This window comes from Adiantum capillus-veneris, chromosome 13, assembly GCF_014529385.1.
Source record: "Adiantum capillus-veneris isolate H3 chromosome 13, ASM1452938v2, whole genome shotgun sequence".
NCBI lineage: Eukaryota > Viridiplantae > Streptophyta > Polypodiopsida > Polypodiales > Pteridaceae > Adiantum > Adiantum capillus-veneris.
The window spans coordinates 25,849,493-25,865,723 of record NC_140943.1 but is presented as its reverse complement, the minus strand read 5'-3'; the positions used below and the strand labels follow the sequence as shown (position 1 = coordinate 25,865,723).

At 41.9% G+C, this 16,231-nt stretch overlaps 1 protein-coding gene across 3 annotated transcripts in view; it reads left to right on the top strand.

Annotated features, from left to right (window-relative positions):
- The window catches only part of LOC147443723 (uncharacterized), an 82,250-nt gene extending 66,311 nt beyond the window's left edge, over positions 1 to 15,939 (top strand). For all 3 annotated transcript variants that reach the window (XM_086526531.1, XM_086526532.1, XM_086526530.1), the window contains exon 6: positions 15,347 to 15,939. In XM_086526531.1, the coding sequence (XP_086382657.1) occupies positions 15,347 to 15,625 (279 nt within the window). In that variant the 3' untranslated portion in view covers positions 15,626 to 15,939. The remainder of the gene's footprint in view (positions 1 to 15,346) is intronic.
- The last annotated feature ends 292 nt before the right edge of the window (positions 15,940 to 16,231 follow it).

The following is a 16,231-nucleotide window of genomic DNA, read 5'->3' as shown; positions in this document are numbered from 1 at the left end:
CTTGTGCTAGTATGTGTTTTCATAGATTAGCTTTGATGTATACATAGATCAGTAGATAAATGATGTAAGGAGTATCTCTCCAGTCCTAATCTTACACTTTATTCAAAAAATTTGTAGGATGACAATAAAATTTCCATTCACCAAATTAGCATGTTTCTTTTAACATTTTTAGAATTCAAGGTTCCTACAAGAACACCACGTCGCTTTGACTTGCAACTCTTCTCATCCTTATTTTCAGTGTTTGTCTAATTATATTATATGTATATATAAAGAGGAATATTTTACGTGCAAAAAGGATCAGCATTATATTAGTTTTTGAATATGCCTCATGGGTTGCATTGCCCCTATCATGAGCATCATTTTAATACTTTTAAGATTGTTGTAATAGAGGAAAAACAATCATTGAACATGTTTGGAGAACTCTTGAAGTAGCATCTACAACTATGCTACCACACATGCTACCAATGCAACACCCTCTACTTAGCCATTATACTAGACAAAACAACTTTGTGCCATAGAAACAAGGAAACGCAGAACAGGGTGCTTGAGCCAAGGAACAATTGTTGTTGGATGGGCATGAGTCATCCACATGGAAACACAAGGAATAACATTCAGAACTTTGTTTCAAATGGTAGGTTGTATGAAATGGGGCTAGATTTTTGAATCTCAAACACGCAAAAAACATCTATATTTGAGACACTTTTTGCCATCTTTACAAAACCTATAGGTTCCTTAAGGGATACTTTAGAGGTCCCCATATCCTACAAAAGGATGCATCCTCATTGCTCAATCTGCAAGCCTCATGATTCCTTCCACCAAGCTCCCATAACTAAAGTTGTAGCATCTTAAGTGAGTAGCCCAATATGATCCCAATATTTTTTTTGACTCTAGGTATTTATTTTAGCTATTTGTCAAAATCTGGATAGGCAGAATATTGTAAGGTGAGTATATAAGCATCACCTTGCGTCCATTCTAAATCACTAATTCATTGCGAAGTTTCTTCTTTTAGTCTCTCTCTCTCTCTCTCTCTCTCTCTCTCTCTCTCTCTCTCTCTCTCTCTCTCTCTCTCTCTCGTGTATTGTCCCCATTTCTCTACCCTTTTGCATCAACTTTGACATGGTCTCGGAGCTTCATGATCTATGATTGTGAGCAGTCAAAGACGAGTAGCATTGGTGCATCCGCCAACACTCAGTTATCGACGTATGCTCAACAAAAGTTCCCAAGGAAGCCGTCGATTTGAAGCCAATAGTAAATTTATGAGTTTCCTAAGGACAAGATTGACAAAGGCAAGCTTGACAAGGACGGAAATACCAATGCTTAGTAAGCTACCTTGCCATCCACGAGGTTTGAGTGGCATTTATATAAACGCAAGAAGTCGCTTGTTTGGCTCGGGAAAGCAAAGCCCAAGGATTTCTTTAACATTGAGTGATCACATTTCAAAATACGTAATCACATTAAATATTCACGCAAGTTCCCCTTAATCTATAGAAATTGTCCAATTTGGTAAGCCTACTTGGATTTTTTCATTTCTTGGTGGGCCGCCCGGTTTAGCATTCTTATAGTTTCTTGGTGGGCTCGTCGAGAAAAACAAATACCTCGATGAGGTTTTGTTGGGTTTCCACATCACCACTTATCGCCTTTTTTGTGATCATGTTAGTTGTGATTATGTGAATGTGATAATAAACATTGTCATCACTAGAAATTTCACATGATCACGTGCATATGAAATCCTTGGCGAAGTCAATTGCCTGAACACCCATTACTTACTCGTCTTTATCTAACCTTATTTTTTGATTATCAATAGAATAAGAGAGTTAGTGAGGTTATTAACCTCACTCTGAGCTCAACCCAAATCTGTGTCTCCTTCTCCTAAGCATGCACTAGACTCGAGTTGCTTTTATGAGGAAGAGTGGCATCCTTCATGATTTGGAGGGAACCTTGATACCCCTTCTTCCCCATGCTGACACCTACATATTGAAGTTTGGAATTTAAATGAATTGTTGTGGACCTAGCTTGGACAGTTGGAGCATGTGATGATGTCAGAGATGCTATATACTTGATATGGTCACGTCATAGCTAGAAGAGGGCTATCTCAAGTGAAGGGAGCAATGGGAGGACACCTATAACAAGACCACATGAAAGGGCACCTCATGAGGCTTGCGAGTTGTGGTAGTACTCTTTTGAAAAGACCTAAAAAGGTAACTTCCAGAGCAACCAGAGAGCATAGAAATAAACGCCATAAAACATCTATTTTATTATGCAAACAATGAGGTTGGACATAGATTGAGGTAGCTGCTCAGCTTCAACAAAAATTGAGTTGCCCTAGCATGGTAGGAATATACAATTTTGGTGATGCAATTTAGTATACAGGAGTTTCTTATGATTTTTTGGAGCCTCTCAGCACACACATGGTTATTTTTGCATATGGCACACTGAATCTAGTTGATTAACTTCAATTAGTAATGCTAATGTCAATAAGTTTGTTGGTGAAGGCTAATGACCAGCCACGCATTTGTTTAATTTATTTTGTATGCAACTCAAAATGGCACAAATGCATGTGCTCGGGAGAAACTTGTAGAAGCACTACCATGTATGACAAGGTTCTTGCTCCCTTGGATACAAGGTACATTGTAATTTCTGCGTTTTCTTTGGAACTTGAGTTTTGTAGGAACCAATAAGTGATTACAAGGTTTAAAAACCTTTGAAGTTTGGCATTTTGCTAGCATATATAGAAAATCAAGTTTGCATGTTGTATGGCTATCACAGTTTGGCCATTGCTCATTTCTCATGTATGGCATGCAGCTGTCTTATGAAAAGTTAGAAGTCTCTGAGTACAAATGCTAAACATGTTTTCATTTATGGGATGTTATTATAAAAGATTGAGTGATAACATATGGACTTTGTGAATTTTCATAGTTTAACTGCATGGTCATCCAATGGATGTAAGAATAAACCACACCAAGGGGCGTACAAGGTACCTAAGACACATTCTAGGTGTATCAACATCCATGGCTATGAGCTAGGTTCACAAAAAAAAAAAAAAACTTCACATGTCATAACTATGAGCCACATACAAAACTTTGACTTTTGAACCAAGGGGGTTTAGTAGGAATCTTTGACCTTACTATCAAACTTCTAGATTTTTCAACAATTGGCACAACATGAGTAACAAGGTTGGAGCATTTCAAACTTTTTTAAAAAAATTTTATGCATTTTTAACCTTTAAATAAAAAAGAATCATGACATGCAAAGCAAGGGGGCTTTTCTCACAGCGTTTGGATCGCTTACAAGGCACTACAGGATAAATTCTTGAGATACACGTTTCCATTTTAATCATGCCAAGGTCAAATTATATTTTGTGCAAGGCACTTACAAGTCATGGTTGAAACCATTGAAGTCATCATTGTGGCCAAAGGCTTATCAATCTATTCTTTAAGAGTTGCATGGAAGGCATACATCCGTAGTGGATTTAATTCCACAACAGCAGCTTATATGCTTTTGCTACGATGTAGGATGCTCTGTCAAGATTGGACAAGGACATTCTTACCACCTATAGGTTAGTTATTTGCTTGATAATGACCAAGATGGATTCGACTTGATAGCAATGAGGCTGGTGTTCTTGCTTGTCTCTGTTGTATGTGACTGGAGCAGTGATCACTATCTATATCATTGGCTCTAGGCGCAAGATGCATGCACTACAGAAGTTGATTTTCTTTTGTAACAGACAAACATGGCCTAGCTATCAAGAAGCTCATTCATGTGATCACAAGACTCTTCTAAGAGAGCTTCAAGGTAGGCAATCTCTTGTTCCCAATAGCTCTAATGACTTGCACTTGCACATTCATGATGGAATTATGTTGGCTAGACATCACTCACTATGGTTTTCACACTCTTGTATTCATATGGTTTTTCATGTAGACAGATTAAGTAAGCATTTGCAAAGGGAAAATAATGTAGTCCTTTAAGATGTTCCTGATTTCCATCTAACCTCATGAACTTGAATGTATTCTTTCCTATCCATGTATATGTCAAGCTAGAAATTAGTTTTCTTAAGAAGAAATAGCCCACCTTCGTTTTTGAGGACGAAAATAATTCTTCTCCAAGGGAGACTAATGTCACTTGGCAATGTTAAAACCAAGGAGGATGCGTAGTCAAGGGGTTTCCTAAAAACGGGCCAAGTGGCCTATATAGGCATATGGTAGGGTGGAGATGAGGATGCGGTAGTCGCTTTGGTCTCACAAATGAGACCCAAGCAGAGAGGTGGATATTGGATATTGTGGTCTCACCAACATTGAACACTAGGCCTAGACACCCATTGGAGAGCTTAGTTAGAGGGGTCCCATATTTTTACATGTTTGCGTATATCCCTAGAAGACCTCCAACACTACATGATATTGTTAGAGTGGAGTTTGATGCAACATCACAATTCGTGGAGGCATTGCTTCTAACTACTAGACTCAAACTACTATTCAAAGACATGAGCCTCAATCGCATGGCATGTAGAGATTTTCAGCCATCCAAAAATCATGTTATGGTAGGAGATTGAGGCTCATGATATCCATAGGTTTCATTGTGAGACACATCATGGGATTGATAATGGATGATGTACCCCTTCTAGAGAAATTAGAATGATCAAGAGGCTTCACACATCTGCTTCTCATCCAATGAGAGAAATAAAGTATGAATCTAGGACACTTGAAAGCACTACATTAGGGAGACATGGAATATCAATCACTTCATAAGAATCACGGAGTGTTGGGATGTATGCCAGGTGGCCATGGGAACCACCCCTAACTATATTTCTCTATAATGAATATAGGGAGAGAAAGTGAGGATTTGACTTGAACTCTCACTTCCTACTCTACTAACCCAAACTCTATTGTGTCTGCTTCATCCCCTTCCTCCCTTCTCGCCTTCCCTCTCTTGCGCTCACGGATCCACGATCCTACAATTGGTATCAGAGCACGGGTGGATCCCGGCTATGCACCGCATGTGCAGCAACCTTAAGTCCAAGAGGAAAGCAATGAAGCTTGGAATCTGCAATAGGAACCATATCGAAGGCCTTGAAGGAGCTTTGGAAGAGAGCTCAGATCAAATCGAAGCTAATTGGGAGTCCTAGGGAATTCAAGTAATTATAGCTTCAAATCGAGCAAGTTTGTAGGCTTGAAGAGTAGTGGAGCTTGTAGTAGTTCATGAGGAGAACAAGTCGAAAGCTAAAGCAGGGTGTGTGAGCTTCAAATCGGGCAGACAAAGCAAATCAAGAACAAACAATGTTTTGTCAAGAGCAAGTTGAAGCATTGCAAAGCAAAGCACCTCTAGAGAGTTGAGAGAGCAGACAATCAAGTTTTGCAAACAAGCTTAGGCATCAGATCCAAGCCTTGAATGCATAGCAAGCCAAGGTCGGTAGCACAAACCAAAGGCGAGCATTGCACAATCGAGGAGAGAGTCGGCAGCAAAAACCGAAGGCAAGAAGCATTGAAGCAAAATCGTCCAAGGCTTACCGAGAGGGAATCGGATAATCCACAAGGGGGATAGGTCTGTGTGAGTAGCAAGCAATCCCACACACACACGTCCACACACCCCTTGCTCGTCACTCCAATCTGCACATGTTTCATTTCTTTTATAAAAAAATTGGTTTTATTTTTTAGAAGGTGGCTTACACACTTTATGTGTGCAAGCTCTCGATCCCACAGGACAAGCCTCAACATCACACACTCAAATGCTTCGGACACGGACACATTCCCTCATCCCCTCATCATTCTCTCTTCCCATCTAGATACTGACGAGAAAGTGGGCAGCGAGCCGAGAGCAAAAGGTTGAAGCTCTCAAAGAGGTTTTTTGCATTGGAGCAAATCGGAAGCCGAGAGGAGTTGGAGCAAATTAATGGTAGCGCTTGAACCGAGCTTAAGAGCGCACAGACACGTAGCGGCTGTTTTGAGCGTAGGTGATAATTTCCGGCTTCCCTCAGTGTCGGCCATACATCCTTTGATGGCAGCACAGCATCGGCCTCGATTCGACGGCTCGGCATCGGCTTAGTGCATGGGCGACTACAACATGGGCGAGTGTTTCCATCCGGCGGTGGAAGGCAACATTGGTTTCATTTTTCAGCATCGATCTTGTCGGTGGTTTTTTTCATGGCATGCATAGGCAAGGTACCTTTTTCATAGAGGAATGATGCCCAACATCCACGTCGAGTACATTTTTGTTCAGCGGCAGAAATCGACGCCGACATTCCTAGTCTACATCGACACGCAATCTTACAGGGGACTTTCGAGTCCACATCGACCACCTTTTTTTGCGGTCTCTTTAGACATGCTTTTGCTGAGCACACTGCTTGGAGGCAGATTTGTCAGCATCGACATTACAGGTGGTGTATTTGTTGATGGAGACCCAATCGACGGACATTTTTCGGTTGAGACGCAGACTAGGCCTGCGGCCATACAGGTGGTGTCTTCACAGTGGTTATAATTTTTCTTTCGACACACCATAGCGCCCACAGGGGGAGGTGCTTATCCCTTCCAAATATTAGCCATGTTACATGGTTGGGCAAGGACCGCGTACCATCGGGCAAGAGCCACGCGTAGGCATCACCATGGCCACCTAATTGATGCACCACATGCTGGGAACAACGGAGAGAACTCGTAGCAACCAGCTAGGAACCTCCTCCTTGGGTGACCCACCCCAGGAGGAGGATGCACTCGAGTGTCCAAGGGCAAGAGCCCTAGCAACGTGAACACCAAGTGAGCACAAGGTGTCCCTCTAGAGTGTGACCCAACGGGGGATTTGAACCCACAACCCATAGGTTGAGAGACCAAAGCCTTACTGTTAGACCAACTCTTTAGGGACAGTCACTTGTAGATTCTATGTACGTATGTTGCGGATATTGCCTATGCACGTTTATTATGGAGCCATATTTTGCTAGTCTTGGCAGTTTACCAGGCCGTTTCCGAGACTCGATTTAGAAAGATCCCTTTTTGAGATTGTGGCTAGTGTCTTTGAGTCTGTATAGCCTCTCAAGGGTCGATAGCATGAGGTTTTTTTGAGATGGAGTGTTTTCAAATTTTGAGACACCTTTGGTGATACAGATGGCTGGAGTTCACTACGTATCCTTGCCATAGGAGATGTATCTTATGGGATTTATGCTTGACGACGTGTATGACAGTCTATTGACAATGAAAGTGTTCACTTTTTGATGCCGAGTTAGTGCAATTGGTACATTCTATGCATTTTTTTTGTTGAGTTTTGACTCCTGATACAAAGGAGATTGTCGGATTTTCTCGTGAGTTGTAAGTTTTATTGTCGGCACTTTTGAGCCTATTTCGGTTGAGATTTTGCTCACGATCCAAAGGTTACTCTACCTAAATTTTTGCAACTTCTCGCCATAGTTTGACACCTCTCAAACTCTCGTTAGCTATTTCTTCTTCTTCAAAAAAGGAGTATTTCATCTGCAAGTTTGATGGCAGAAACTTCACCATGTGGAAAGAGCGCATGAAGGATGTTTTGACTAACAAAGGTCTATCAGAACCACTAAAAGAGAGTATAGGGGGTGATGGCTATATGCAAGCTCAATGGGAGCTTTTGGATGTGAAAGCCATGGCTACGATACCTCTACATCTAGCCGAGTCAGTGTTCTTAACTATCATAGATAATATGATTGTCGAGGATCTATGGGATAGCTTATGCTCAGCATGGGAGAGCAAAAGTACATCCAGCAAAGTTTTTCTCACGAAAAAGCGTATGAAGATTAACATGAAAGAAGGTAGCACAATTATGGACACCTATATGAGTTTCAACTCCTTGTTCAATCAGTTGACATCTCAAGGCTTTAGTGAGTTTGACGACGAACTCAAGTCTATATTCTTGTTATGCACTCTACCTAGTTCATGGGACATATTTTTCACGGCCATTAGCAATTCAGCTCCGAATGGCAAGTTAGTTCTCAATGATGTCACAAATGTGTTGCTCACTAAAGAGATTCGACGTAAATCTTTTGAAGGTGCTAGTCAGAGAGATGTATATTTGGTTGGCAATTCAACGAAGCAAAGAAGTTGTGACAATAACAAGAACAAAAGAAAAAATAGAGAGCAAAATCCTTGTAGTCCAAGCAGAACTATGAACTCTAGTAGAGAGCGCACTGTCAAAAATGTCGAGCGTTATTATTGTCATAAAATGGTTCATTACAAAAAGTATTGTCGTAGTTTCTTAAGAGACGAGAAAAATATGCAAAAAGATAAGTCTGACAAAGACAAAAGTACGGTAAAGATTGAGGCGATCCACATGGTTGAGTCTCCCATGCCTATCACTGCAGTAGAGGATGCTTCTCCTCTAGTGATGAACATTATGCCAAAAGAGATTCATGTAAAGTTGACAACAGATGCCTCAGATGTTCTCATCTTCACTTCAAATCTTACTCCAGATGCATTGGTTGTATAGGACAAGGGTTATGCACAAAATTGGATTTTCGATTCTGGTGCAAGTTTTCATGTCACACCGCATAGAGATTGGTTTTTCTCTTACGCGTCCATGCAGGGCATAGACAAGCTTGGTGATTTCTATGAGCTTGACATTATTGACATTGGTGATGTGAAGCTTCAGATGCATAACGGTACTACTTTTTTGTTGCAAAATGTCAGACATGTGCTCAAGCTTACAAAGAGTTTGCTTTCTATAGGGCAATTGGATGACCTTGGTTACTACAGTATTTGGTAATCGTTCTTGGCTTATCCGTAAGAACAACCTTGTCATTATGAAAGGTCGTAAAAACAGATCCATATACTCTATGTTTGTATCGAGTGTCGACGAACACTATCTATGTTGCCGAAGTGTCGTCTAATGAGTTGTGGCATAGCTGGCTAGGGCATATTAACCAAAAGGGATTGAAAACACTTCAAGATTTTGGCTACTTACATGTGTTAGATTACACGGATTTTCCATTGTGTGAGCATTGTCTATACGGCAACCAGAGTAGGTTGACATCTTCACCATTGAACAAAAAACTAGGCGAAACCCTAGACTTAGTGCACAGTGATTTGTGTGGTCCAATGCCACATAAGACTCTAGGGGGGCAAACTACTTTCTCACATTCATAGATAATTCTACCAGAAAGGTGTGGGTGTATCTCCTTAAGCGTAAGAAAGAAGTCTTTTCTACATTCTAGAAATTCGTCGCTATAGTTGAGAACCAATCATGGAAAAATCTCAAAGCTTTTCGCATGAAAAATGGTGGAGAATATGTCTACATAGAGTTCAAGGATTTTTGCAATCAAAGAGGTATTCGTAGGAAGTTTACTGCTTTGTACACACCTGCTTAGAATGGGATAGCTGAGAGAATAAATTGCAGGATTCAAAAGCGAGTTATCTCTATGATTTCTATGGTGAAGCTTACTCTAGAGTTTTGGGTTGAAGTTGTTCTGACAACAAAGCACATTATCAATAGGTCACCTAGTTCTCCTTTGAATTTCAAGATTCTAGAGGAGTTATGGACTAGGAAAACACCAAGCTATGAGCACTTACGTGTGTTTGGATATGAGGCATATGCTCGTGTCCAAAGAACTTCATTGCAAGTTAGATACTAGGTCACACAAATGCATTTTTATTGGCTATGGTGCAAATGGACAGATGCACTATCATCTTTGGCACCTAAAATCCCGTAAGTTAATGAATCAAAGATGCACAAAAAGCCCATTAGAGAAATTAAGTACAGACGCGGTCGATTTGAGGATGTAGCCTCCGAACCAACTCAGTTTAGTAGTGATGCACTTAATCTTCAAGTGTAAGATACTAATATTTCTCCAGAGAGAGCAGAGTCCAACAGTTAGGCATTGAGACCCTCAGAGAGAGTATCACGTACGCCCGAGCGGTTTCAATCGGGTATACACTACATTTTGGTCACTGACATTGGAGATCCAACGTACTACAAAGAAGCTATATAGATGGATGATAGCGTTAAGTGGGAGCTGGCTATGCAATCAAAATATAATTTGATTATGACTAATGAGACATGGGATTTGGTTGATCTAACACATGGAAGACATGTTTTACCTTGCAAGTGGGTATACAAGAAGAAGTGTACAGAGAAAGATCTCAAGCCTAGGTACAAGGCTTGTCTAGTTGCCAAGGGTTTTAAGGAGAAAAAAGGTGTGGATTTTGACGAGATTTTATCTCCAGTAGTCACTTCGCACCATGCTTGGTTTGGTTTGCTATCTAGGACATGGAACTTGTCCAAATGGACGTGAAAACAATATTTTTTCATAGAGATTTAGATGAAGATGTCTACATGAAACAACCTAAGGGTTTCGTATGTAAAAATCAAAATCCAACGAGGACAGTATTGGTTTGTACACTTAAAAAGGCACTCTATGGTCTCAAGCAAGGTTCAAGGCAGTGGTACCAAAAATTCAACAAATTCATGCAGTCTCAAGGTTACATAAGGAGTCAAAACTATCATACACAAGAAATTTGATTGATGGTTGTTTAATCATATGTAGATGATATGCTCATTGTAGGGAAATAAATTGATGAGATGAATCACTTGAAAGAAATGCTAAGCACTTAGTTCTCCATGAAATACTTGGGAAATGTGCATCAAGAGAGACAGACAACGTGGAATTCTTGAATTGTATCAAGAAAAGTGCATCCACAAGGTCTTGCAACGTTTTAGTATGCAAGGGGGAAAAGTCATTGAGTACCCCAACGCAAGCATACTTAAAATCTAACAAGGAAGATTCTCCCAAGACAGATACTGAGAAAGAGGAAATGACAAAAGTACCATTTTCTTCAGCAATTGGCCATTTGATGTGCGCTATGGTAGCCACAAGACTAGACATTGCACATGCAGTGGGAGTGGTTAGTAGGTACATGTCAAACCTTGGCAAGAAGCATTGGGAAGCAGTGAAGAAAATTCTCAAATACCTTAAGGGTATAGTTAGCAAGTGTTTACGCTTCGGGAACAGGGATGCATCTATTGTGGGTTACACAGATGTACACTATATGGTTATGTGGATACTAGAAGACCACATCTGGCTATGTGTTGGAGCGGCTATCTCTTGGAGATTGTGTCTCCGAAACTGTACGTCTTCATCTACCACTGAGCAGAGTATGTTGCTACATTTGACACCAGCAAGGAAGCCATATGGGTAGCTCGTCAAGTGGGATATTTGGGCATTCACGAGGTTCCAGTATTGCATTGCGATAGTCAGAGTTACATTGCTTTGGCAAAGAATCAGGTGTTTCACTCAAGGTCGAAACACATAGAGGTCAAATACCATGTCATACGAGATGTATTGGCTGGCAAGCGCATTGAGCCTGTCAAGGTTCACACTGACGACAACCCCACAAATTCTCTCACAAAGAACCTAGCCTCGGAGCGGTTTACACATTGCAAAGAGCTTATGGGTGTAAGATGAAGCCTAATGATGCTTCATTGACTTTGTATAGACTAACTATATTGACGTCATTATTGGCCACCCTAACCTTCAAGCGGGAGGTTGTTGGGGTGTAGGATAGGGGGCCATGGGAATCACCCCTAGCTTGATTTCGCTATAATGAATATAGGGAGGGAAAGTGAAGGTTGACTTGAACTTTTACTTCCTACTCCACTAACCCAAACTTTGTTGTGTCTGCTTCATCCCCTTCCCCCCTTATCTCCTTCCCTCTCTTGCACTCACAGATCCACGATCCTACAAGAAGGATGGATGCATTCCATGATTGAGACATACAAAGAACTTCCTCTCATATCGTGCAAGAGTAGCCATTGGTTTGCTTAGAGTATACGCACACAACCACCATGGGCACCTCTTCCACCACAACTACAAATCAATCAACTAGATACGAACAATGCCTTAATGAAAATGGTATGATGATGAGTGAGGAACTATAAAAGTATGCCTTTGTACACAACATGCTTTGAGGACTATCACAAAGTAAGAGGTACAGATGAGGACATGGATGCATCCTAAAAGTCAGACCTATGTGGACGCATGGTAGATGCACATGTGTTTGAGATCACTTTAGCACTATATGCATGGGAATTCTATCTTTGCAAGGCAGTGCCCTTGGCCGATCCTTCACACTCTTTCTCTACTCGTGGGAAGTCTCCCCACTCCCTAGCATTAGTGTAGTGCTAATGGGGGAGGGGTCCCTCTTTGCTTGAACAAAAGCGGAAGCCGTATGGCCCTCGCAGAAATAAGCCCTAATTGCACCGCCAACCAACCTATAACTGTCACCGGTGGTGTTGGCAGCGCACCACCATAGCCCGTTGATGATGAAGTGGCAACGTCGCTCGTACTAACACGCTCGTGCCTCTCTCTCCATTGAGACTTGCTCGCCCTTCCACATGTGGGTTTCATCTCCATTCCACATGGCACTTTTAGGTCCTTGCACCCCTTGGTGGTTTGAAAAAAAACACGCACCTTTGCTTACAAACACGTTTTTTTTGGCACCGCTTTGGAAGCTTCCCATTTCTTGCTCGATTGCCAGATTGATACTTTGTAAAAGCCGACCAGAAACTTGTGTTCCTGGTTTTGACTCCCAACATTTGCTTAGCATTTCGACTTCCATGTGACCTCGAATCAAGAGCCCCAACAATGCCAAAAAAAATCTAATCATCCACTACCATTGTCATCCACAGACTTAAAATGGCCATAGCTTCATGCTCACGATCCTGATTGATGCTCTATCACTTCTAGCTTGCTCCCCATGCTTCATATAATCTCTCCCTGTTGAGCTTGGGAAAACCATGAATTATATGCTTTTCGAGGCGACCAAAATGGGGTAGAACTAGCCCTCGACAAAACTTCAACTGCCCATATCTTAGCCATCTAGACTCCGATTTTCGATTTGAAAAGAGCGACACAGTCCATAAATTGAGCACTTTAGATCTATCATCTCATCCACGCTCTGAGCATGCCGTTGTACCCATCAAATCCGGCAAGAATCTTTAAAGAGCCTTTTTCTTAAAACTGCCATAACTTGAGCTATACAGCTCCGATTGATAGGCCGTTTGAACCATAGTTACCGGGGAACGCCCCCTAGCCCCCGTTCCGGGAGGCAGTTCCCTTCCCGAACGTTCCGGAACGTCCCGGAATGTCTGACGTTCCGGGTTGCCAATGCAAACCGGAACGGCCGTTCCGGAACGTTTCGAAACGCCCCTGAACCGTTTTGGAAGCCCCTGGAACGGCCAACGGTTACAAACAAATTTGGCAAAAATTGAAAAAATTGAAGTAAATGTTTGGGCTTCTTTTGAAAGCGTGCAAGGCCTCAAGGACTCATAAAATGCACCCCCCTCCCCCTTTCTCTTCACAAGCTAATCCTCAAGGCTCAAGCTCTCTCCCTCCCACTCTCAAGATCTCTCCCTCTCAAGACTCACTCTCTCAAGGCTCAAGGCTTCAAGCCTTCAAGCTCTCTCCCACTCTCTCAAATCTCTCTCTCTCTCTCTCTCTCTCTCTCTCTCTCTCATCATCTATTCATAGCAAGGTTGAATGGTCTTCAAAACGAGTTTTTTGTGAGTATTAGAGTCAAAGCACTCTAATACTCCTTGTATTTAAACACAAGGAGCTAAAAATTGCACTATTTGGGTGTTTTTTATACCTCCCGTTCCGCGACGTTCCCGTTCCGTACCCCTAGCCGTTCCCCCGTTCCGCGGGAATCCCGTTGCCGTTCCCGTTCCGCGTTCCGGGTAACTATGGTTTGAACAAGCATGTAGAGCACTTTGAAAGCCACCTCCTTTACATCTAATTTTGCACTTTGAACCCTTTGAAGAACCATCTTTGAAAGGCTCTGTAGCAGAGCATCTTGGCTTGAATAACCCCAACAATCATGCACACCTAGATCCACTTGTATGCCCTTGGCCTTCATACATGCTTTACCACCTTGGCATGCACCTATAGATACCCATGTCTTGCTTCTTGCCCTTCCTAGCATGGACTCACTTTGATTGTACCATCTTTGTCCAACCTCCCTAGGAACATTTATGTTCGACCACAAGAGATGCTTATTGAACTTGAAAACTGCAAAACTAGAGAACACTTTGAGCAAACACACAAGAAACCACTACTATTTGTACAAAGTTTTATTCATGTTTCCTACAACTCTTGTCTAGGTCGGTTCCCCAACCCCTCTGCCATCACTTGATGCACAATGGGGCAAATAAGCAAAATAAATACCTAAAAGCCATAATAAATAATGGCGCCAAATTGGGCATTCTCTTGAGATGCATAAACTTCAACAATTTATGCACTATACAAATTGGTACTTGGCAAAGTTTGTGGTCTAGGAGGGACGTTAAAGAGCATTGCTAGCACCCTTGGTGTGAAGCATGGCTCTACCTACTATCTTTTTCAAGTCTTCGCACTATATGTGGACTAGATGGTTGGATTTATAGCGCATCAAGGAACGATCCATCATGTACACTATGTTATATGTTGATGACATTATATTGATCCATGAGTGACTAGGAGGGTTACAGGAGCACCTCCACACAGTCCATGATTTTTGTGTACAAAGGGGTCTTTGGGTAGACCACTGTCATGATATTTCATACATCTATGTATGGAAAAATCTAGGTGCCCTATCCGCCTTGTGAGCACTAGAAAATCCTTTCTAGAATGCTGACCTGACGATGATTAATCGGTAAGATCTGTGTACTGGAATTTAATCAGGTGGGTTCTTGATTATGTATTATTGGAAAAATGAAGTCCAGGGATACCGGAATTTCCCGGATCTTGTTGCCTGTGTCACATTTCTGATGATCCACAAGACGATTTAGAAATTTTCTCTTTTTCAGTGTTTTTGATACAATGCATAACGTCATGAGCCTCTGCTCGAGAGGCACCGCATACCTAGCTAGGTACGATTGGGGGCAGAGGACCACCGGCCCTCCCACCGGACCGGCGGTCACCTACCCCCAATCGTACCTAGCTAGGTATGCGGTGCCTCGCTCACAGAAGCTCATGACGTTGAGGTAAGTCACAATGTAAGAATTATTGTGAGAATTTGTCCAAAACTTCTCTGATGCTGGTTGCAAAAGGTGATGTGGTAGAATATCTATAGATGGTTGAACTTAATTTGACCTCTGTGAGTTGCTTATTTTTTGTGCTTATGATGCCATATTGAGTACTGAAAAGTGTGAATTTGACTTTCACAAATAGGATGTGTGTGTGTCTTTGTGCGCACATACATCCATCACAAGGACACTTTTGGTAACAATCTTACACCTTTGTGCAGTTTCTTGTATTTGATGATTCTGTGCATTACATTTTGAAGTAAACCCTCTTAATTAGTTCTAATTTGGTTGAGGATGAGAAAAGCATGGAGATGGTTTTCTAAGTAAAGTGTGCGGTGAGGTGCAGGAGACAGAGAAGGCAGCATTAGCAGAGTCGACAGGTCTGGACCAGAAGCAGATAAACAATTGGTTCATAAATCAGCGCAAGCGGCACTGGAAACCGTCGGAAGACATGCAATATGTCATGGTGGACAGCCCTACAGCGCACCACCACCACCATCATCATGTGCATACACATCCCCATGCACATCTTGCTGCTCACCCCCTGTCCTCCTATGGCGTTGTTGAGACAATGGATGCCGCCGCAGCAGCAGCAGCCGCAACCATTATGCCAGCACTACAATGAGGATCACAGCACCGGGATTAATGTTGCATGCCCAAAAGCCAGGGTTCTGTCTCGCTGCTTTAGTACCTCTCTACGTCCCGCTTTGTGCTGTATTAGAGTAAATTCTGCATTGGATGTTTCTTCTATTTTGAAGCATGCTCTCCTATACATTTTGAGGCTCATTGGCAATGGCAACGCAAATCTGTGCAATTTGTAAATTAATGAGCTTTGTATTAATGTGGAGCATGGGCGTGCAAGTTGGCCAGTTAACTCGTCCATGGTGCCCCGCTTCTATTTAATCGGTTCTCTAATCAATTTAAGGCTACTATTGTGCATAGCTGCTTTTCATTAGCAAATGTGTTGACAATGAAACTTCAGCTACCAGTTAAGTGTGGGTTTTGAATTGTGCTGTTGTCGGACGCCATCTCATGACATCATCTTATGATATAAGCAGTAGCTTCAATCAAATTTGTGAATCCTGGGCTTTGATAAATATGGAGTAAATGTCTGCAACTCCACGGTTGGACCAGGAATGCATGCTGGGGATTTAATATTGTGTGCATGCTTGCCACGATTAAGGTTATGACTGCTAATAGACAAGGTGCCCAACAATTCGTGGAGGTAGTT